Source organism: Opisthocomus hoazin, chromosome 5 (genome assembly GCF_030867145.1).
Source record: "Opisthocomus hoazin isolate bOpiHoa1 chromosome 5, bOpiHoa1.hap1, whole genome shotgun sequence".
Taxonomy (NCBI): Eukaryota; Metazoa; Chordata; class Aves; order Opisthocomiformes; family Opisthocomidae; genus Opisthocomus; species Opisthocomus hoazin.
In genome coordinates, this window is record NC_134418.1 from 15,198,761 (window position 1) to 15,222,693 (window position 23,933).

Consider the following 23,933-nt stretch of genomic DNA (forward strand, 5'->3'; position numbering starts at 1 on the left):
TTACTCCCGCCTAGGGCTGGGAAAGCCCGGCCCAGGGCTCTGCCAGAGAGAGCGGCAGCCGGTGCCCGCACCCCCGAGCAGAGGATGCGGCGGGAGACATCGGAAAAAAAAAAAAAAAAAAAAAAGGAAGAAACCCAGGACAGCAGTGAGGACACGGCAGCAAGCCGAAAACTCAGCCGAAGCCTCGCTGTCTGAGGCCGGTGTCTCCCAGGGAGCAGGAAAAACGGCTGGTACAGCCGGTCCCTTTCTCCCATCCGCCCGACAAATTTAGTGTCTTTTTCTGTCACCCCTAGTAAGGCAAGGAACAAAGAAACCGCATCAAACAGTAGCTTAAAATTAATTTATTTAACAAATATAGCTATAATATAAATGATAATAAAATTTCAAATATACAGTATATTACATAGTACACAGAGCCCCTTCCAAAGGAGCTGGTGGAGGAACAAACACAGGTAACAGACGGTGCCGTTACACAGAGACAGGAGAGGCTGCTCTACACTTCTGCCTCTTGACCTCTCGCCTTGCGGAAAGTAAGAGAAATGTCCTTTTGGCCCCCTTTTTGCCGTTTCTCTTCCACAGTTCCTTCCCCCAGGATGGGGGGAGCTCTCCCCAGGCTGCCAGCCAGAGCCAGGGAAGTGGGACAGGGCTGGCCCATCACCACCCTGCGCCGGGCGATGCCTCAGGGTTCCGCCAGCCGAAAGCAGCGCAGCTCCCAGGGCTGCTGAGGAGGGTGGAATGGGGCTGGACCGGGGGAACCAGCATCACAGGGGGAAGCAGAGAGGCCGAGCAGAGCCAAACTGGAGAAGTCTCTGCCACGGGGCCCGCGGGAAGTCCGCAGCGAAGAGCTGGAGGAGCAGGGAGGGAGCGTGTGCGGGGCCAGCGGGAGCAGGCAGCCGGCAGGCTGGGCTCAACGGGGCCCAGCTCTATGTGAGGTGGTACATGCTGTATCCCACGTGCGCTGTGTACAGTCCCACAGGAGCCACGGGCAGCCCTGCCCGCTGGAAAGGGCTGGAGGCACCGTACAGAGAGGCACCGGCCACGGCCGGGCCGCCGAGCGGGAAGGAGATGCCAAAAGCAGCAGGCGGGAGCATAGGCTTGGCTGCCATTTTCAGCTTCTCCAGCTCAGCCTCCTGGAGCCGCTTGGCCTTGGCACGACGGTTCTGGAACCAGATCTTCACCTGGGTCTCGGTGAGGCTGAGCGAGCTGGAGAACTCGGCGCGCTCGGCGATGGACAGGTACTGCTTCTGCCGAAACTTCCTCTCCAGGGCCAGGAGCTGGGCTGTGGTGAAGGGCGTCCGGGGCTTTCTGTTCGTCTTGTGCTTGCGCAGGGTGCAGGCTGGGGGGCTGAGCCGCCCTGTGCCCAGAGGACGGGGGGGAAGGAGAGAGACACCTGGGTTAGCAGCGCCCGAACCTGCACGCCCCGCAGAGCCCCTGCCTGCAGCAGCTGGGGAGGAGAGAACACGAAGTGAGGTCCCGCTCCAAGCCAAGCCGGCCAGAAACTCCAGGGCACACTTCTAACTGATGTTTCTTTCCGCTTCCAGTAAAGAAAGCGTGCGCTTCACGAAGGAATTAGGCTTTTCAAGACTCCGGGGACTGAAGTTACTCACAGTGCCTCGTAGCAAGAACCTCCTCAACCCCATGGAAAAACTCAGCAAAGGACAGGAGTCAGACACCCACACCCCACAGCCCCTCGCCTTCACGGCTCCCAGCTCATACAGAGGAGACATAAATGAAGGGAGCGACCCTCCAAAAAAATATGTCCTGTCCTTTTTATTGGATTAAGAAAAAAAAATAAACAAAACTGGCTGGCTTCTCAGACTCGCACCCTCTTCATTAGGCCCCTGGGAACCGGATTAAGCATGTAATTAATTATGAGCTTGGAATTCACACTCAGCCTCTATCCGCCACTCTTTACTGGTCTGCTCCTCTCCTCTTATTTAAGATTTCTAAGGGTCCTCAACCTCGGTCTGCCCCGGGTTTACTTCGCAACAAAGACTTATAGCTTGCAATTTAAATAAATTAAACCCACTGCGATATTCTACACAAGTCCCTTTTCGGGAAACCTGCCTTTCTCCATCGGAGAGAGGAAGCATCTCTGCTCAAAGCACCCCGAACGCTCCGGAGAGCCCGAGCCCCCTCTCGCTCCTTTCCCGGGGAGCCCGGGCGGGGAGTGAACAGGACCCGGCCGGGGGCAGGCGGCCCGGGCTGTCCGGCCCCGGGCTCAGGACAGGCAGCCGCTGGAGAGCATTAACGGGCTGTTCTGATCCTGGTCCTCCTCCTGCTATTTTTAATTATTTTAGATGTCTCCGTGGTAAAGCAGGAAAACATCAGCTAACTGCGGCTCTTCGGACTTTGGAGACGCAGCACTTGAGAGCGCAGCCGGTGGGGCTGAAGCCCGCAAAGCCCGAAGGGGCCTCTCTGCTGGGAGCCCGCTCTGTGCGGGTCTTCACGGAATGGTTTCGGAGAAAACCCCTCTGAGACTGTCAGGCTTTGCGTGACCAGTCCGAGCCGCAGGTTACGCTACCCGGCAGGCCGAGCTGCTCTTTTTTCCCCCCTTTTCCTTCCTCCCTCCCCGGCTAACATTCGGCACAAGACCTCGCCCCGCCGCCGCCGCAGTTCCCTCGCCGCCATCCTCCGGCGCTACCCCGGCTTCCCACGCGCTTGAACCGGTTCAGTATTTCGAACAGGCTCGGCAGAGAGCGCGAACCGCAGCGAAAAACACGCCGGGAGGAGCCGGGCCGGGTGAAATCGAGAGGAAAGCCCCGGCCGCGCCCGGGAAGGGGTCCCAGCCCGCCCGCTCCCGGACCCTACTCACTCGGGGGAGGCGGCGAGAACCGCGGGCTCTGCATCCAGGGGCTCCGCTCCTGCTTCTCGGGGCTCTCCGCCTTGACGAGGGCGTCCTCGGGCAGCTTGACCAGCCCCCCGACGGCGAAGTGACCGCCGAGGGGCAGCGGGGAGGCCGGCGCCTCCGCCGTCGGCGCGCCCAGGCGGGGGCTGAGGCTGGCGCGGGCGGCCGCCCCGGCGACTGGCGGGGGCCCGGCGCCCTCGGGGCCCTCCCTGCCGCCCGGCTTCCTGTGGTCGGCCATCAGCGCCTCCACGCTGAACGGCAGGAGGGACGGGGAGACCTTGGGCTTGTCGCTCTCCTCCTCCCCGCCCATCGCCGCCGCGACGGGGAGGCCGCCGCCGCCGCCGGGAGGCTTGCTGAAGGCGGAGACGGGCAGCTCGTCGCCGCGGACGCCGGTGGTGGCGGTGGTCATATCCTCAGCCGGGGCCATGCAGAGGCGGCCCGCCGTCGCCACCGCAGCGCCTCGCGGGAGCGGGCGCCGCCACTCATGGGGCCAGGGCCGGGGCGGCGCGGGCAGCCGTCGGCGCGCTCCGGCCCCGCGGCGGGCGGCGCCGCCTGATAAAGCGGCGCGGGGAAAGGGCGCCGCCCAACCAGGGAGCGGGGGGGGCGGGGCGGCGGCGCCCCATTGGCTGCGACGCGGCGCGGCGGCGGCCCCTGGCGCGGGCGGGGGGGCACCGCGCCGGGCTCGCCGTCGGGGCGCCCCGCTCCGCGGCCCCAGCGCGCACCGCGGGCGGGAGTGCGGCAGGCTGGGGCTGCCGGGGCAGCGCTCTGCCGTGGGGACGGGACCGAGGGGGAGGCCCAAAAATCGGGAAAAGACGTATTAACGTCGGGAAAAAAAACCCCGGCGTTTCTGTTTGCGAAGCGCGAGGGAGCGGGCCCGAGCCGCGTTCTTATGGAAAACCGACAAATAGCGGTCTGTCCTGAGCGTGACCTCTCGCGGAGGGAACCTCTGCCTGTCCCACCGCCTGTGGGAAGTGGGTTTAGGGGGGGTTTGTTTGTTTTGTATTTTAGATGGACGCCGGCCCTGCAGTGTGTTCGGAGTGTCTGCGGAGATCTGCCCGTGTGTCCATCCGTCCATCCGTCCGTCTATCCATCCGTCCGTCCGTCCATCCCCATACATACACGCACACATAAATCGTGCTGCGTTTCGCGGCATCGATGCGTGCGCGTCTCCAGATAATGAAATGTGCCCTCACGTAAAAAGGCACATCTAAGCCCCGGACCCATTAAAGTCCCAGCGATTTTGTTTTGTGAATTCGTTTTACGACCCCTTATCCCCGAGCCCAGGACGGATGTGCAGTAAAACGGAGCCGCTCTCTAATAACGCGATTGGCCGCTCGCTGGGAAAAGTTTATTGATAGCTGCAGGGCTCTAATCTCCTCGGAACACAAGAGGCTCTTGCAGTCATTTAAGGGTAATTATCTCAACGGAGAGGGGCAGCGAATTCCCTTTCCTTTTAACCGGACCCAATAAAGATGGTAGATTAGGAGCATATGGATTATGAAATGAATTGATAGAAGAGACACTTTATTAACTGATAAGCAACAGGACCTGACTGAAATGAATCGTCCTGCGCGCAGCTGCACACACACGCACGTATCTCGCACACGCGTGGGTGCACACCCCGGCGGTGTGCTCGCTGTGGGTGCTGCCCCGCGTGCGCACACGCACACTCTGCTCGCACGCGTTGTGCTGGTGCTCCGGTACCACCCGCCTAGGTGAAGGCGGTTTGTGGGGGGCTCGCAGCCTGCCCCCGCTCTCCTATAGATCGGGGTGAACGCGCGCTGCGCGCACCTACTCGCCGGCGTTACAGATCCCGTAGATACACCCGGAGCCCGTCCCGTTGCGCGCTCCGGCCAGGCGGGGAGCAGCCGAGCCGAGCCGCTCTGGGTCGGGTGGGGCCGTTCCATGCCGTGCCGAGCCGAGCCGTGCCGAGCCGTGCCGTGCCGTACCGCGTCGGGCCGTGCCGAGCCGTGCCTCCCCCGCGCTGCCCGCAGCCTCCCCCCGCGCCCCGTCGGGCCGGGCCGGGCCGCGCTGGGGCGGGGCGGGGAGGGGGGGATGGGGTGTGGACGGGGTGCTCGGAGAAGCGGCTGCATTGCTAATTGCGAGAATAAACAATCTGTCACGATTAGTCAGAGCCTCTAATAGGCAGACAAGTGATGTTGTTTTTAGGCGCCAGCAGCGGTCTGATCAAAGGCTGCGGCTGGAGGGGGACCATTGAGGACGTTAACCCGCATCGAGGGAGCAAGGCGCCTTAGCCCTGGGACATCTGCACATTCAGCCCGACAAAATTAGTTTGCTCTACCAATCACGCGACATTTTCCCAAAGCCCGGTGCTTGAGGCGAAGATGCACCCCCCACCCCACACCCCCCGGCCAAGAAAACACGCTCAAATATCGATGCGTGGTGTTTCACAGTGCCCCCCGCCCCCGCCCGATCCTACAGGTAGGATTGTTTTTTTTCCCTTGATCCCAAACACAACCGCGCAAAAGAAAATGTGATGGGTTTATTAGACGTCCAGGCAGCCCCTGGGCTGCTTTCGATCTCATCGTCCTGGTGAAAATACGAAAAGAAAAAATAGAGCTGCTGGATTTTGGTGTTTGCCCCCGGCTTTTCGTTTGCAGAATGGTTTGGACGTTGGGGTGTTGCTGAGGTTTGAGGAGATGAGTGTGCGTCCCATACTGGGAGCGAGATCCCGCTCTCAATTGAGAGCTGACAGAATGAGATAATTAGCTCTTTATTTATCTCCCAGCAATGAACGGGGATTTTTTTACGTTTCTGTCATACTCAGTGGTATTTTAATCACTGTAGCATAGCAAGGGCTCCATTCTAATTCACACGCTGCCAGGCTCTTGGGCTGAAAACGGGAAGCCAGTGAAGTTTCTTTCGCTTCTTGCTCCTTTCTTTCTTTCCTTTCTTTCTTAATGAAATCTACAGGTCCTAAGGTAGGAATGGAGAAATTAAATTCACAAAACGAAATCTCCCCCGAGATGGATTTCCCTTGTTCAGCGGAAAATTTTGAGTACCCAAACTTTTCTCCCCTTGCTCGCTGCGCTCTGGGTGACCGAAACGCCACCGGATTTTAGGAACATTTTTTTTTGTATTGGTTCCATCGTGTCGATACTCTGACTTGCTTTTAGGTGTCTCTCTCTTATTTTCCTCCCTGGGCTGTAAGAAAAACCGAAGCGAAAGGGCGGGGGGGGGGGGGGGGGGGAATAGGTGATTTTATGGGTGCTTGTTCCAGTCCAATGTTTTTATTGGGAACCGTGGCGCTTCCCTGAAGGCACTTGTGCTAGATAACGATATTGGGCAATTAGCATCCTAAACAGTCCCGTTTCAGTACAATGAATGTGCTAGGCAAAGCCATTACCCGTAGCGTTTTATTTCGGTGGGAATACAACAGCAAGGGCTGGGAGGAGTGCGTGGGGGTTGGGGAGGGAGGACAGGAGGCAGCGCTAAACCGATTCAGGGCATTGTCTGCCTTTTGTAAACGTTATCTTTGACTTCAAGGCAGAACTCAGAAAGGAGAGGGGTGGTGTTGTTCCCCTTGTTTCGGTTTTATTTCCCCCGAGACGGCAGCCCTTAGGAGACTGGGCAGCCCCGCGGGACACGGGGAGGCTGCGGGCATCTCGGCCGCGCCGCGCCGCGCCCCGCCTGCGCGCTCCCTGCGCTCCCGTCAGCCGGCCTTGCTCCAGCTCCGAGCGGCTCATCCCCGGGGGCAAAGAGCCAGAGCTATCGCAGGCGCTAAAAACGTCCCGCGGGCTTTACGAGCCCTCCAAGTCTCGGCTCTCCCTGCTCCTGTCGCTGGTCCTTCTCCGCCGAGTGTCGGATGATGAGAAAAGACCCCATTTTTTTTCTTTTTTCTTTTTTCTGTTTTTTTTTTTTTCCCCTCCTCTCCCTTTTCCCCTTTCCCTTTCTGCCCAGATTAAACATAACCTAAGCCACTTTTAAGGCTTCAGGCGCCCGGGCTGGTGCTCGGGAGGTTGCCGGGAGGGGTGGTCGGGATGGCCAAGCCCCAGCCGCCCCGGCGTCCCCGGCGCTTGGAGGCTCGGAGGAGCCGGGCTGAAAGGAAGGCACCGTTTCAAGTGGCCCAAATTAATTAATCGCGACATCGTGATGCACTTGGGAAAGATGAAAGAAAAGGCTGGCCGTCTCCTCCAAGATCTCTATAATTATAGATAATATATCCTATTTCAAAGCAATTAGCTCAATCAGGCGTAACGAGGCACTTTGCTGCCAGGGAGTAACAATGCCTTACGGTTATTTAAGCTTCAAGATGTCAAGCAGACTTCGAGACTCTCTGCTCTGCCCAGAAGGGAACCTGGCTGCCTCGGTGAAAGCCCCATGGCTAAGGCAGTGCTCTCCATCCAGTGACAACACGCCGATTTACTTTTTTTTAATGTATTTTTTGAAAGCTCTTTCAAAGGTGCCGGCTCTCGCGGAGAACATTCGGGGCCGGCATCTGGGCGGCATCACCCCTGCCCCCGCCGCCGGCACCGAGCTGCCTCTCCGCTCCCCGCCCGCCCGCCCCGGGATGCCCGCGCTCCCCGAGCCTTCCCCCGCTCGGCCCGGTGCCTGCCTTTCGCTGGCTTTTTGGGGTGATTCCGGCCGTTCCCGCCTGGGGTCCGTCTGCGGGACGAGCCGCGGTCGGGGCTCGTCCTCCCGACCCCGAAAGCTTTGCGCTGCCCTCGCCGTGGTTTTTACCCCAAACGCTTGCAGATGGCAAAAGGTCCCGAGGGCAGAGGGAGCGTCCGACCGCGGCAGCAGCGACCCGGAGGGGCTGTTCCTGTGCCTGCCCGTGCGCGGGGGGGTCTCTGCGGTAACACCTCGGGGGGGGGCAGGGTCTCAGGTGCCGCAGTTCCCCGTCCCGACCCGCACCCGCGGGAGGGGTGCGCAAAGCGTGCTGCGAACCCGTCTCCAGAGGCGATGGGTGCGGGTTTAGGCCAAAATGCCGAAAAGAGACTTTTCCCCCCTTTCCCGGTGCCGCTGCACAGCCGGCATCTAGGGCTGCTTCTCCGCGTCCCCCGCCCGCAGCCGCGACGGGCACCGGACACCGGGCTGGCCGGGGGTCCCGGCTCGCTGCGACGGGGCAGAGCCACCGCCGGGGCCCGGCACGGCCCGGCCCGGCCCCGAGAGGCAGCGAAAGCGGAGCCGTGCTGGGGTGACGCGCTGCCGTAGGAAATGGGTAACTGTACGATTAACCTGCCAGCTCTCCTTCCAGGGATTTTTACTGCCGGGGGGTGACCGAAGAGCGGGAAAAATAAAGGAAAAAAAAAACCCCACACCAAAAATGCGTCGCCCCACGGGTGAGTCATTTGAACTGGACACTTCAAGGGAAACAGGAGGCCAAGGGCATAAATGAGAGCTAAACAAAGTTTAACCACCCCTCCTTCTTCTCCCCATGCGCAAAATGGAAACCTTATTATATGATTCACTGTGAATCAGTAGATTGAATGCGATCATTATGAGTAAATGATAGCCGGGGCTCCGCTGGTCTTTTCTTTCCTAGAGGCAAAACTATAAAATATGAAGGATATAAATGGTCTTCGCTCCCTCATAAAGGACATTCATTCAAAGCCGCACTCTGTCTCCCTCCCAGTTCCTTTGGTCCCCTTGAATTCCACAACGATCAAGGTAGATTACGGCGAGTCCCAGTTTATTTGTCTTCACGAGCTTGTTTGTTGGCGAAATGTCACGAAATGTAATTTGCCCCAAATTCTTTAACATGAGAAAATACTTTGTGGTTGAAGGAATCCATGCTGGTACCGCCAAGGCGATCTCCGATGCTCAGAGCAAGTTCATTATCACGCTCTTTTACAGCGTTTCCATGTTTACTCCTCATTTCTCAGGAGCCTTTTACATATCGTTGCATAAGAAAAGGATTTCGCCAGCTCTAGTTATGAGATTTCCTAGATTTTTTACAGGCGGAGCCGTTTACAAAAGCTGTATTGTTTGACTGCGGTCTGGGTTTCCATTTGGGGTAATTATTGTATTCCCAGTCTTCTTCTAATCATTTGCTCACAAGGACACAGTTTTGTGGGTTTTTTTCCCTCCCCTTTTGAAGAAGATGAAATACTCCAAACTTGCAAGACGATTGGAATAATCCCCCCGCTCTTTTTTGCCTATTGTGCAAAAGCTATTCCTTACAGCTCTCTAAATCGCTGTAAAATGTGTGATGGAAAGGACGGTAAGAAACATCCAGAGCGGAAGAAACGCGTGTCACATTTTGAAAAAAACCTCTGCGAACTGCGAAAGTGCCGATCGGAGTCTGCTCCCAATAGAGATGTCTATGCGAACGGCGGGGGGGGATAAATAAAACAAACAACAAACCGACAACAAACCCACTTTTCATCAGACAACACGTTTCAGCTGGATAATAATCAGCTCCCGAGGAAAAAAAAAAAAAAGAGAGAAGTTCGTAGAAGGAAAAACCGAGGGAGAGCAAGCGCCTGTGTGCGGCAGGGTTGTGTCCGCGCAGGGGGGTTCCTGCTCCAGCTGCTGCCTCCAGCCGCACAGCTGGACCAGGGCCGGGAGCCGCGGCCCAGTCGCAGACAGCGGGCACTGCCGTCGGCCTTGGCGGGTCTCCTCTCTCCGGCACCGCTTTTTGGATCTTCCTGCTGGCGTGACGGCGTTTGCCAAGGCAAGACTGCATATCCCCCCCCCCCCCCCCTTAATTACATCTGTAAAAGCCGAGGCCCAAAAATAACCCCCTAAACTCACGAGTAACAGGATTGGGGTAAATATGTCTTTTCTTCTCGGCAAAGATGGTTCAAAAGTGATTGCCTTAAGCAAAAAAACTGCCAGTCAGGAAAACATATATTTATGCGTATACATATGGAAGGATTTTAATTTCCCCATGCAAAGGAAACTACAGTTGAGCAGCAGAGTAACTGGTGTCAGGTATCTTCCAGGCTCTGTCTATGGAAAAACAAAACAATATCACACTCCTGCGACTATCAAAGCCATCCACAAGTATTTGAAACTGTCCCGATGACATGTAACCTCCCGCTTAGGAACTCCAGAGCCTTATTATTTTGGCGATGTGATCTCCCCACATCCTTTTGCTGAGTGGCAGCTGATGGCTAGATATGATACTGGGAGTTACGTCATTCTAATAAATCAATGTAACCAAACAATTTCACTGCCAGAGGACGAGAGAAAAAAATCCCAAATATTTTGTAAGGGAACTGAATTTGTCTTTTAGAAAGCTCATGTTCCTCTCAGACTTTCCATCAACCGCAAGCGTAGACATAATCTAAAATGTTCCTGGCTTGCCCACTGCTGGGCTGATTAGCTTTTGGAACAGAAGAGATAGCATTTCTAGACATCAGTCTGCCTTGCTGTGCCTTCGTGTTGTTCCCTGCATATGTGGTTTTGACAGTATTTATGTAGCAAGTGTGGGTTCTCTGTTGGTGTTGGGTCACTTTGCTTTTCAACAGCTGGGTTTTTTTCTGTCACTCAAACTTATTTCAGCCTTTCAAACAGCATCAGACTTCTCCTTGAAATCCACAGCTTAAAGGAACGACACCCTCCACACAGCTGAGCATCCCTTGCAGGGGCAAGCCCAGGCTGGCCAGCAAAGGGCTGCACATGGCTGTGGGCTGCCCAGACCAGGAGGGCAGGCTGCTGCCCACCTACCTCCTCCCACACCAGCAGCAGCGACCACGCTGTGGAGCAGGATGTGGTCCTGCCATCGGGTCTGGATGCTACTGGTTTGGGATGGCACCAGATTCGGTCTGTCTGCTGCTGTTACTGGTCCTGTTTTTCACTTCAGATGGATTTGGGTCGATTTGATTCTCACTTCTGAGACAACCTAAAGGGTAGCAACAAAGTGCTCCTACTTTTTTCTTTTTGTATAAAATCACGGGATAGGTAATGAGCAAACGGTGTCGCATTGATAACACTGAGGCACAAAGCGGAGGCTTTGGCAGAGCAGGGGTGCGTTTAGCAAACGGAGTTGTACCGCTTAGGTTTGCTGGTGGCCTTTTGCAAGTCGTTTCACCTCTTTTACACTGAAGTCTCCCGTGAGAGTCCACCCTTCCCTAGTTACTCTTGCAGCTACAAGCCCTGGCAGTAGGTGCCATTTGCACACCGACACCCACCCACGCACACTTCACGTCCTGACTCCCACACTGTGGTCGCTGCGGCTGGGATGTGATGATGGAGGCAAATCATCACCCGCTTGACCCAGCAGTAGCTAATCACAGGGAAAGATCACCTGCAGCAGTCTCACAGGTAAATTCAGGTCCTCTTCACTTGCTGACACAAGTAGCTGAATACCAGCGACGTGTAAAACCAGGGACAGAAAAAGAAACACCACAGGAGCAAACACGGAGCTGACAAGGGAGGGGAGCCGTAAGTTCACTGGCAGTGAGAAGAAACACCTCTGTTCCAGCTGGGATTTTGAAAAATAAGGGGAGGGAGGGAAGGAAGACAAGGAGAAAAAGGAGAAAGGAGTACGAAGAGCATCTTGGAGAGCCACCAGACACTTTGTTCTTAGGAGTAAATCTGGCTTCTTGTGATCCCCTTTCAGCAGGCCTGGCTGGGAGCCAGCCAGATCCCCTGGAGCACCCCTGGCCTTTTTGTCTGGAACCTGGGAATCTGTCTGGAGCACAAGGCCACGGGGACCAGACTTGGTTTTGCAGGAGGGATTGGTTTAGACAGCGGCCATGTAGAGGAAAGGGGGTTTGCAGCCCTCAGGCCTTTGGGAGACCTTCACTGGGACTGATGCGTGGGCAGGGGAGCTTCTCCCTGCTTTGGAGGCAGCTGGGGGTGAGAGGGGTGTGAGGGCACAAGGGAGCATGAGGAAGGGCAGACTGACTGTCCCGAGGTCCAACATGCCTGAGCAGATGAAGTGGGATGGAGGGATGGAGGGGACTGAGCAATGCTCTCTGGCCCTCACACAGCTGGCCTGCGTGAGGTGTTCCAGGGTGTCCCACCCTCTCCAAGGTGTTGTTGCAGAGGCAAACACCAAACAAAATGAAAAAATACCAAGAAACAGAACGCAAGCAAACCAAAAGCCTTCAGTGGAGCCATGGCACATTACATTTCCCCTGCTCCTCTAGCCCTGCCTTCCTGCAGACCTCTTTTAGGGCATTGGAAGTGTGGGCTCTTTAAGCTCCCTGTCAGATCCAAAGATGCTAATCAGCATCTTTCCAACCCTTATGGGTTTTCACGAGTGATTGAGCCCTTTCCAAAGATTTTGTTTGCTTACTCTTTCTGATTCAGTTATCCTGGTACATTATTCTGCCCTTTTTCTGTATTCTTCCCAGCCCCCCATTATGACCTTTAGGGATAAAACTCAATTTATTTGGCTACTTTGCAGACAACATCTAAAGCCTACCTTAATTTGTAGTTTACTAGCCCTCTGATGTGAGACTACATAGAGAGCCCCTATCTGATCAAACGGCCGGTACCTTGACACAGCCCAATTATGTGAAAATATATCCATGCTTATCATATCAAACATCATATAAGCGGAGAAACTGAAGTCGCTCCCTGTCTGTTTGATTTTCCTGTTCAGACACACTTGTTTAAACAGGCACCGTGAGACTTTTCTGTAATCTTACTTGGAGGAGTTCAAAAAGCATTTTCGCCTTGAAAGCCCTCAGCTGGGTGACGGCGGCCCCCCCCAGCCTGCTCCCAGCCGGGTGAGGTGGGGAAGGGGCCAGGGCAGGGATGTCCCAAGCAGCTGAGCTCTTGGCCAGCTGGCTGTGAAATGCACCTGCGGCCGGATATCCCCCATAGCATGCTCCTCCAGCTCTGCCCACTCAGATTCACCCTGCTGCGGAGCTGGTACCCACTCGGCCCCGCAAAAGTCCCTTTCCGAGCCTGGACTCACTATATCCCCAACTAGTTGACAAGGGAAGACAGTAGTTGTGTTGGGTTTGGATTTTAGCAAAGCTTTTGATACTGTCTCTCACAGCATCCTTCTGGACAAAATGTCCAACACACAGCTAGACAAATCCATAATACGTCGGGTGAGCAACTGGCTGATGGGTTGGGCTCGAAGAGTTGTGGTAAATGGGCTTATATCAGGCTGATGGCCAGTCAGCAGTGGGGGTTCCCTAGGGCTCAATTTTAGGGCCAGTGCTCTTTAATGTTTTTATAAATGATCTGGATGCAGGAACTGAATGTGCATTAAGGAAGTTTGCCAATGGTATCAAACTAGGAGGAGCTGTGGACTCCCTTGAAGGTAGAGAGGCCTTACAGAGAGATCAAGATAGACTAGAGAACTGGGCAATCACCAACTGTATGAAATTTAACAAGAGCAATGCCGGATTCTCTACCTGGGCTGGAGTAATCGTTGTTATACATATAAATTGAGGGGTGAGAGGCTGGAGAGCAGCCCTGCAGAAAGAGATCTGGGAGTTTGAGTTGGTGGCAAGTAGAATATGAGTCCACAGTGATCCCTGGCAGCCAAAAGGGCCAACCATGGCCTTGGTCAAGCACAGCATAGCCAGGCGGTGGAGGAAGGTGATTGTCCCACTCTACACTGGTGCAGCCCCACCTCGAGGACTGTGTGCAGTTTTGGGTGCCTCAATATACAAAGGACATCGAACTACTCGAATGTGTCCAGAGGATTGTGACCAAGATGGTGAAAGACCTCGAGAGCAAGAGTTACAAGGAGCAACTGAGGTCACTTGGTTTGTGGAGCATGGAGAAGAGAAGGCTGAGGGGGTCCTCATGGCAGTCTACCACTCCCTCAAGGGGAGCAGTGGAGGGGCAGGAGCTGATCTCCTCTCTTTCATCAACAGCCATAGGACATGAGGAAATGGAATGGAGCTGCGTCAGGGGAAATTCAGACTGGACATTAGGAAATGGTTCTTCACTGAGAGGGTGGTCGGTCACTGAAACAGGCTCCCCAGGGAAGTGGTCACAGTACCAAGCCTGTCAGAGTGCAAGGAGCGTCTGGATGATGCTTTTAGTACTACGGTTTAGTTTTAGGTAGTCCTGCGAGGAACAGAGAGTTGGACTTTATGATCCTTCTGGGTCTCTTCCAGCTCAAGACATTTTCTGATTCCATGATTCTATGATCCCCATTCCCAGTCCAGCTCTGCTGCATCCCTGCGCCTCACCTGGCACTGCAGCACCCCCCTTCCTGACCTGGCTGTGCTTCATCCCACTTCTTGTCCTGGCCCCACTGCATTCACCTTCTCAGCCCCCCTTCACCCTGTTAGTCCTGGACATCTCGGAGATCGTGTCCACTAGAGAGGGATTTTGTTAAAGTAGCCAGTCCTCAGATGATCATCATCCAGCCCATGTTTACAGCACACTGGAGCTGCCAGTAAAAGCTGTCCCAGAGACCTGCAATCCCACACTGTCAGGCCAAACATTTCCAGAGAGTAGCAGGTTGGTTTGGGGTTTTACCCCACAGCTCCACTTGCCTCATGAACAGCAGTGACAGACTCAGACAGTTGACTACATCCCAGTGTGAAAGAGCTGCCTGAATCCATGCACTCTGCTTCTCCCAGACAAAGCAAAAGGTACCACCTGTACATGCTGTCCTTGCCTGGGCCAGCTTGGACCCATGAGGTAACAGGCCTGGCTGCTTCTTCCCACACTGCTTCCCAAGAGAATGCCTGACGAAGGACAGCAGGATCAGTGGGCATTGCATTAGTTTTTGCTAAAACAACTGTGTGTATGGCAAAGAGTAAGAGTAAAGCCATTCACCATCTTGAGGTGAGATACAAAATCTGGACTAGCTATAGAAATCAGTGGAAAAGGAGATCTGTCAAAACAACAGACTATTCCAATCATTTGACCAAAACGCAGCCATCCAAACTCTTCTTCCCTTCCCTTCCCTTCCCTTCCCTTCCCTTCCCTTCCCTTCCCTTCCCTTCCCTTCCCTTCCCTTCCCTTCCCTTCCCTTCCCTTCCCTTCCCTTCCCTTCCCTTCCCTTCCCTTCCCTTCCCTTCCCTTCCCTTCCCTTCCCTTCCCTTCCCTTCCCTTCCCTTCCCTTCATCAGGTTTCAGATTAGTCACTGGATACCTGTGAAGGACTTTTTCAACTTTCTGATAAGTTCATGGGAGTAGGTCTCATTGAAATCCATGGCAACACTTCGACTGGAGTATATAAAATAGGCCTCGGGGATTTTAAGTATTCTTACGCTTTCCCTTTCTGAGAATTTGCAATATTCTTACCTTCAGTGACTTGGCAAAATTCGTTATCTGCTAAAGTATATGCAGAACTGGTAAGACATTGAGAAAACCAAATTAAGTACAACAAACAGTCACTGCTTTTGAAAGATCGGATTTTCTGCTAATTTATTTCTTTTTAATCTTTTCAACCCTTTTCCTGCCCTCAATTGTAAAGATGCAGTAAAATCTTATTTTTCCTGAATTAAAACTCTGGTTAGTGATTTCGTCTGATACAGAAGATTTCCTCATTTTCCTTTGATCTAGTTTTATTTATGTTTGTGTCATACTTTGGAAGACTGATGTAAAGTGCTGACTAGGTCTTCCATGCTGATTCTATGTGGTCCTTCATATTAAACTATGTCTGAAAGGAAACAGTATATGAACATTTGAAGTGCTCAGCCCTTTAGTTATCAGTGCTATCAGATTGCAGTGTTAAGAAAAACAAATCACTTACAGAGAGAGGGAGAAACTTGTCAACATGTTGAAGCAGACTGGAGAGGCAGAGAAGCTAACAGCAGAACTGGTCTGGAGGCTTCTCCAGACACAAGGATGCTCAAACCAGCTGGGAGATATTCCCTGGCTCAGCACTGTAAAAGCAGTGTGTTATTTAAAGATTAGATTGTAATGACAGTTTTCAGGTGTCTTTATGCGAGCTGGTGAAATTACTCAACCCAATTACTGAAGTACAATACAAAACAAAATCCCTTCTGCAGGATGCGATCCTTAAACACAGAGCGTTCGAGTTCCTGCTTGGATCAGTGGAAACCAAATGACTGAGGGCACTCACCGCTCTCTCTATATGAAGCCAAGCACTTACTCCAACCCAGAGCCCAGCTTTGCTTAAAGGAAAGGCGAGCTGACAAAGCGCCAGGGCCCAAGGGCTGCTCTTAATTTGCGTATAAGAGACCAGCTTGCAGACGATGCTATCTTGCAGAAGGCAGTGAAACCACACAGCGGTCAGGCTTGATCACAGCGTTCTGGTCACGTTGCTTGTAACGGACGATTTCCCTCTTGGAGCTGCAGTCTCCACATCTATCATCACCCTTAGAGATTTCTGGGTTCATTTATAATGTCTAAGGACTGAAGGGAACATCAGATTGCTTAATATGACTTCCTATATACATTACAGGCCATTTCATTTTATCCACTTACAGTAATATTGAGTTCAAAAAGTGTGTATTTGGATAAAAGATAGCTTCCAAAAAGGTAGCTGTTCTTAAGCTGGGAATATTAAAACATGAAGAAGTCATCACCAAAATTCAGGGATTGTTTTAGTAGTTAAAACAACTTACTGTGCAGTAAGAAGCTTGTTTTAGTTCCAGCGTAACTCTCTGTCCTCAGCTTCTGGCTGTTGTTCCCTGTTACTAACTCTGCTAAATTAAGTGGTGTCTCCTGTAAGGAGATTAAACCTTCTCTCGTACTTCCTTTTAGTGCACGTAACCACCTGGAGCTGTTTCTCCAGCTGTCTGCCCATGTCCTGAGTCTCTAGATCCACCTGTGTAGGTCTCGTTGACACTCACTATGTCATTCTAACTTTCTTAAAGTACAGCCATGGGACTTGGGTTTGCTCTTACAGTGTGAACCTGACTTGGACAGCGTACAGTGATTGTGTTTGGGCCTGTTGCTACCCCATGCTTATGCTCCCCATGTCTCCATGCCAGTAAACTTCAGGTCTGTCACTGAGCAGTCATCCTACTGATCGAAACAAGGACAACCTCCTAGGAGCATCCATGCAGACTGCACTTATGAATTATTTAGGTGTTCTCATGACTTACTCAAGGAGCTAGGTTTGTGGGGCTTCCTGCAGTCCTCAGTAGGGCTGGAGAGGTGGGGAGACCTGCCAGTTCTCTGTAGATGAGCCTTCCCTCTGCCCTTGACACCAGCCTTGAAGGGGAGCACCCTGAAGCAGTTGTTGACCACGTTTGGATATCCAGTCACTTCTGCTTCTCATGCATGTCTAAAAAAAGGCATGGGATGCACCATAGCTCACAGATATATGAAAGGACTTTTTCTTTGTAGATGTCTGAGCTAACATCAACAACTAATCTATTACACTCTATTTCACATCCTGCACTGAGTTATTCACCGTTTTTCCTCTATCTTAACATGTCTGTGCAGTTCATATGCTTAGTGTACCTGCCAACTTGGTAGGTACACCACCGTAATGGACAGTAGCCATTAAATGGGTTGTCATACCAGAGACTCTGATTGAAAACCACGCTGCACACAATGCACGTATTATCCACTTCTGTGGAAACATACATTTAGTGCAGGCCTCACATCTTCCTTTTGGTTTTCTTCTCCAAGCATTTGACACCAGCAGCTAGTTTGGAGGAATATGTCCTGCAGCAGCAGAGGACCATGTCCTCACTCTGTCTCCATGGCTTCCCTTGCTGGATGTTTGGTCCCAGCCAGCCACAAAGCCATCGTGGTGTGCTGCAAACACATGGGTTCCTATCACCCAGGGTCAGGGTGCATGTGCAGGATGGAAACAAGCATTTGGTACATGAAATATGGAATTGGTTGCCCTAGCTTGTTGTCCTTATTTCTTTGCATCCCAGAAAGCAATCTGTGGAGGGAGGATCAAGAAGAAAAGGTGGGGACTCTCAGAGGTGAGAGACTGGCTATACTTGGCAGTAGCAGACCTTGGTTTCCAGTGTCACTGGGAAAGTCCTGTTAAATTTTGCTCCTCGATGCGACCAGAAATATCTTTTTAAGATAGACTGCCCAGCAGCAGGGTGGGAAAAACCCCAGGAGTGGTCTAGTAGCAGCTGGTGGAGGGGAAGCAGGAAAGACATGAAGCTTGTGAGCACACGCTTGGCTTCACTGAGGTTTTACTCAGTTTAGCAGGCAGGTCTCTCAGACTTACTCACATCACTGAAAGAATAGCCAGGATTAGCAAAAGGCACTGCCTTTCACTCTGGAGTGTGTAGCAGAAGGTAAACTCAGAGTTTACCCACTTCATCCTGGAATACAAGCAGGAAGCTTCCTATTTTGTTTGTTTGTTTGTTTGTTCTGTTTTATTTTATTTTCAATTATAACTTCCCTGCCATTCCTAAATTGAAAGGGGCAAATGAACATTAACTTGGGACTCAGTTCTGACGTGCAAAAATCCTTTTTCTGAATACTGAATTCCATTGACTCCTACAAGAGGCTTGTTTTGGTCCTGTTCACTGTGATGGCAAAACCCTCCTGAAATTAGTACATGCCAGCCTGAAGCAAAAGTCAGCTCAGCACAGAGGAAATAATTTTATCTGAGTGGTACTAGGTATGGGCTTCAGTAACAGTTAAAGGAAAAATATGGTAACAACTTAAGAGTTCAACAACAAACAAGAGCAAGTCATTGACTTGTTGCAGTTAGTGTAACCCCCTTGAAGACGAGCACATGGGAGCTAAGAATCTGGCCCTCTATCCTATGGGCAGTCATGGATCAGATAACACAGATGTGTTAGATTAAGGACAGAACCTTATAAAATAAAGCACTGGCTGCACTAGGAAAGCTCTTTTTTTAAATCCATCCATGAAAACATTAGAAAACAGAACAAAAAAAGGCATAAGGCAAAGCAGAGAGGTAAATCAAAAGAAAAAGTTGATGTGCTCCTCTAGATTTACGCTCTTTAGACATTTTTTTTTTTTGTCTCATGCACCCAACTGCTTTAAGGGTCTATTCTCTTTGTGGTACATGCATGCACATAACTACCATTGATGTGGAGTCTCCAGGTGATTTGATGTGCATTCCACATAAGGCATGGTGTCAAGTATATGATCCACACACAAAAGAGCTGCCTGAGAACCACTCTTTGGGATATTTTTTTTTAAGATTCCTTTGCTCCACATCTAGATTTTAGCAGATCAGAGTGCCCAACCAAGCAGTGGAACTACCACTGCTACTCTTTTATCAGCTTTGATCTGTGTAAATCTGGGGGCTGGGGGGATGACGGGAGGAAAGTTTTCAAGTATGAGTGCAATCTTGCAAAATGCTGAATGTTTTGTAGGGTAATGCTAGGAAAGAAGTAAAGGGACTTCAGGATTTTTAGCAAATCAGAAGAGGAAAACAGGAGTCAAAATATGTGTTTGTGGAATAGACGAGTTGAAGAAATTATTTCACACATCACTTTATGATCTCATTCCGGCTGTCAAGTCCAGAGCAAGTCAGCTCTTCTGTCCACTGGATACGGCAAAACAGCTATGTAGGCAATTGCAATTAATGTGAGATACAGAGGTTCAGCAAAAATAGCAGATGGATATAACTACACCCAGCAGCTGATTTCATGTAGGTGTCAGTCACAACACTGTAAGTCAGGATGCACCAAGACTTGCTTCAAGGGTGGACTAAAGCTGTATATCGGGCCTGGAACTTTCTGTTCTGGTTTGATATTGTATCCCTCACCAGGAAAGTTGTTTTTTTCAGGGAAGGATTTTTTGTGCAGTAAAGTGGTTGGTGGGTTTTTCAGATTAAACTTCAGACCAGTGTTCCACATTGGTAATGCCTGACCTTCCTGTGTTTCACAGAGAAAGATCGACCAACAATCTTCATCCAGATTTTATTTCTCTCTCTCTCACACACACACATAGTCCAAGTGTCAAGTGTGAGCCAGTTTGAAATTGCTATAGGAAAACTTCTAAATTAGTGCTAATTTTATCATGTCAGCAGAATTACCCTGTTTTAAATGGAATGAAAACTTGGCCCTCTTGGAGCAACATTTACGTGTAAGTTATTTCAAGCTTTCCAAGCCTGCCTTGCTGTTTCTGTTGTTCTGCACTCCCAATTGTCCTGTTTGAGCAGAGAAGCAGGGTGGCTAGGAGGGATGCAGAGTTTGGAGAAAATTGGGGTGCAGGGTTTGAGGGAATGAAGGGAGGACACAGATACAAAGAGAGTTTGTGACAGGACTAGGATGGGCAGAGTAGAACTTTGTAAACAAAAAAATGAGGAAATTAATATGGATGTGCTGTAGGTTTGCTTTCACGGGGGAAGTGGAAAAGGGAAATGTAGATTGTAGGGATTTTTTTTTTATAAGGAAACTGAGCTGGAAAGAACTATGCATACGGTAATCATCCTCTGAGTAGATCTAGCTGCTGTCTGAAACAATTTTTCACTGAAAAAAGAACACTTGGATCAGCCAAAATCATCTTTTCAGTCAAATTCTTTCTAATTCAGAAGACATAAAAATATTTTTTTTCTATTCAAAACATTTGTCACTCTTCTTTAACATAAGAGAAACTAAAAATCTAAACTCAGTTTTAGGTTTGAACAAATTGCAGATTTTAATCTTTTTTGTGTGCTAGGAGAAATTTTAAATTAAAATTCCTCCTTCTCCTCTGAATCTTTGCAGGCAAAATATAAATTGTTTTCATAACACTCTTGAATCTTTCTCCTGCAGCATAACTTCCATGTCTGTGTGCATCTTTCATCATTCAAATAATTTAGGAGCACAACAGGTTTGAATTTCAGTGCTGCCATTGCTATAACGAAACCCCAGACACGCTGTTAGGACAGTCCCTCTACCAGAGACCACACAGAGGCTGATGTTTTCAGATGCTGAAACAGAAAACACATTCCAAAGCCACCTTTTGCGATCTGACCCCGTACCTTACAGACTCTTAGAAAGACAAAAGTGCAAGCAGAGCCACCTACAGTATAATTTACAAAAGCCACAATGTGCCCTATGGGTTGCCAAAACACTTGGACTTGTTATCTATAAACACTGGCAGAGGTCGAGGGGCGCCTTCGGCTGTGACGGATGGACGAGGATGCCGAGATGTGGCTGGGGAATGGGACCACGTGATGGCAGAGACCAGGGAGGGGAGCTGCCGAGTGGGGAGAGGGGTGAACTATCCAGATGCTTGTTACCTGCTTCTCCATTTCCGTCTGCAGGACAGCTGTGCAGCTGGGCAAGCTTAATCCAAGCAAATAAAGAAGCAAAGAGAGAAGTTTCTGATCTAGCTATGTCAGGATCTAAAGAGTGCATGTCGATATGAACGACAGCATTTCCATAAACGTATTTCAAGTCGTGACTTTCCTATGTAAAGTACTGGGGCAGTGGCTCCTCAGACTGTTATGAGGCTTGGAAAATACGCATTATTTTGCCTTTTAGTTGCCCTGAAGGTCAAGGGCAATGACTTTTTCCACGTGTAAATGGTGTATAACTGTTTTGCTGCAGATCAGTGTGGAGGGGAAGAATCCAGACATAAATAATCTGTCAGCCCAGTTGCCTGGTATGAATTCAGACAAATATGTTTAACCAAACATGGATGCTTCAGAGGGTGTTCTTGTGGTTACTCCAACTGCTTTCATTATACTTTTATATTAACAGTGTGTCTGCTCCCCATGTGCAATAAAACAATTTCTGAGGCTCAGCCTCAGAACATGAGGCTCATTCATTGTCTTGGATAATAGCAGTGCTTGTTTGCACTGTTCTTATTGAAGTTTCTAAATATATGTCATTTTCCTTTTCATTCTAGGAGTGATTGTACATTACAGCAATTACAGACAAACCCTTCCAGACAGTTTGAAGACCAAAACTTTCTTTGTGTGGAAGTCCAAAGGCAATTCTTGGCATTACAGTTTAAGAGAAGCATTCCATCTCCCTGATGCAACAGCAGTAGCTTTCTGTGGCATGTTAAATAAAGCAATTTGCCCTGTAGGAGACTAATGCATGCAGAGTTGTGCTGAAAAAAAAATCGTACAGCTGCTCTGAAAGAAATTGCAAGCTCCTCTTCAAACACATATAAAACTTCTTCTGGCACTGTTTTAACCGAAAGACACTAAGCGTCTTTAACTTTTGCCTTTACCTTCTTGACATTTCATATATTGCTTCAAGACCAAGATGCTATAAAGACATAGGTGTGCTAATTACCAGCCAAATAGTTGCGTTTTAACCAAAAATAGTTGATAAAAATGGAATATGACAGTGCTTTCATAACACAGGCCAGAACACAGAAGTCAGTTCAAGCCAAAATCTTGATCTCATAGCAGTTCCCAATTGCAGAAAAGAATGAAATGAATAGACTTGAGGCTAGAAGTATAAAGACTTGAGTTCAGAAGGTCTAATAGTAATATTTTCCTGTTTCAGGGAGTCTTAAATGTTAGGAAAATGATAAAAACCAAATGATTCTCTCCCTTCAGATATGCTATTAACAATATTTAAACAATTAATTAAGTTATTTACCTAACAAAATTGTGAATTATTTGCCTAGCTCAGTAAGTTGTGTGAGTATCAGAGTGGGATGATCAAATACGCTTAGACTTGAGTATCTCAGAGAAAGGTGGAATATTTCATCCTCAAAACCAATGAATATTTTTCTAGCTTTTCGGGATCCTCAGTTTAGAAACACTAGGGACTTGATCCTAAAACATTATTAACTGCTCACCCTAAATATATTTCCAGCAGCTGAGAGTTAGTCTGGAATCACATTCATAAGAAGATGAAGAGGACAATATTACTAAAAAAATAAGTGTATAGGAAGTAATTGTCAGGTGAGAGTTAGAACAAATGTGTCTTCAGGATAAGGTATGTGATTAAAATAAATACATCAAATATTACAGCTGCTCATTTGCATCTATAAATGCAGTTGTAACAAATTTTTTTTTCTGGACAAGTTTCTGCTCTAGAGGATAGAGAAAGATTTGAACAGAAAGCAAAGCAATTCTTTTAACAGCTGTGTTATAGTAATGAAACATAAGAACTGATTTCACCAGCCATCACACAAACTGTTCTTTTCAACTGTAAATGTGATGAGGTTTGCAAAATAGAGAATGTTAATTCTTCCAAGACAATGCCAGGTTTACTAAGACAGGCCCAGAACATGTGGAAATTCCCCATTTTTAAGAACAAATTAAGCCCCTTAGGTTTGCCTACCATCAGAATGGATGCTAGCCTAAAAATTTGATTGAACAGCTAAACTGGGAAAACAATATTCTTAGAGGGGAAGGAGAGGTAGAAAAAATTGGCCAGAGCCTGATGCTTTCTGGAAGCAGCAAGTGGTAAGGCAGAGAAGCCTTTCCATAAGCCTTCAGCATGCAAAAGCATGGGCTTGCTTACACCGTACTGATGCTCTGACAAACACTTTTTTTAATGGAAGTTGATTTAAGGGTGGTTAGTTAAAGTCAGGTGATCATGAATTTGGGATTTCATGTGTCATACATGCTTTGGAAGGAATCAGTTCATGTCATCAGCCTGAGCCTCACATGCAGTTTGATGATACATGGCATCAGCTGACTGGAAACCCTATCACAGCAGTTGCAAGGCCCGATTAAACTGATTAACAATGAACATTGATGGAGTACTCTTCAATTAGTCCCCAAGAACTGCATCATGAAAACCTTTCATCATCTAGTGTTGAGCTTTTTGCATACGATCTGGGTTTAGATATAATGGTGACTCTTCAGAAAGCAAAAGAGAGTATTCAAAGAAAATGTTGTTCTGAAGTTGGAGGAAACAGCCTGGCTATTGTTTAGTCTCTGACCACACAAATACCTTGTGACAATTATGTCTTTTAAAACTGTAGTAGTCTCTCACTCTTTACATCTGAACAGCTCTCTAATAACAAATAACAAGCAACAAAAACTCACAACAGAATGTCAGCTTTCATTTGGAGTTGAGAGGAATTATAACATAGAGCAACAAAGTGATAAAATCAGTGAAACGGGAACTCTCCCGTTGTTTGTGTCAGTGCAAGCTGCCTGCACCATGGTCCTGTACGTCTGGCGAGGACCTTTCACAGCACTGCAGCAAAAACTCTGCAGCATGTCCCTGCCCACGCCAGGGGATTTGGACTAGATGATCCTTAAATGTCCCTTCCAACACAAACCATTCTATGATTCTATAACAAATAAACAATTTTCATGTTCAGAACCGTGGAAATAAATCAGGTCCCACCCTCAAAAGCAGCTTCTCTGAAAAACACGACTGCAAAAAGGTAGAAAAATCACTATTAGACAACTCTCA

General features: G+C 49.8%; 1 protein-coding gene across 1 annotated transcript; it reads right to left on the minus strand.

The window, feature by feature from the left end:
• Positions 1–923: 923 nt before the first annotated feature.
• Positions 924–3,275, minus strand: MSX1 (msh homeobox 1). Its single transcript, XM_075422156.1, has 2 exons — positions 2,816–3,275; positions 924–1,354 (listed from the first exon to the last, which is right to left on the minus strand). The coding sequence occupies exons 1-2, from the start codon at positions 3,273–3,275 to the stop codon at positions 924–926; spliced, it is 891 nt and encodes a 296-aa protein (XP_075278271.1).
• Positions 3,276–23,933: the final 20,658 nt, after the last annotated feature.

Excerpts from the sequence above, each read along its gene's own strand:
- MSX1 (XM_075422156.1), bottom strand. The coding sequence starts at position 3,275 with ATGGCCCCGGCTGAGGATATGACCACCGCCACCACCGGCGTCCGCGGC. Across the intron at positions 1,355-2,815 it reads GTTCTCGCCGCCTCCCCCGA|GGCGGCTCAGCCCCCCAGCC; the intron begins GTGAGTAGGGTC and ends CTCTGGGCACAG.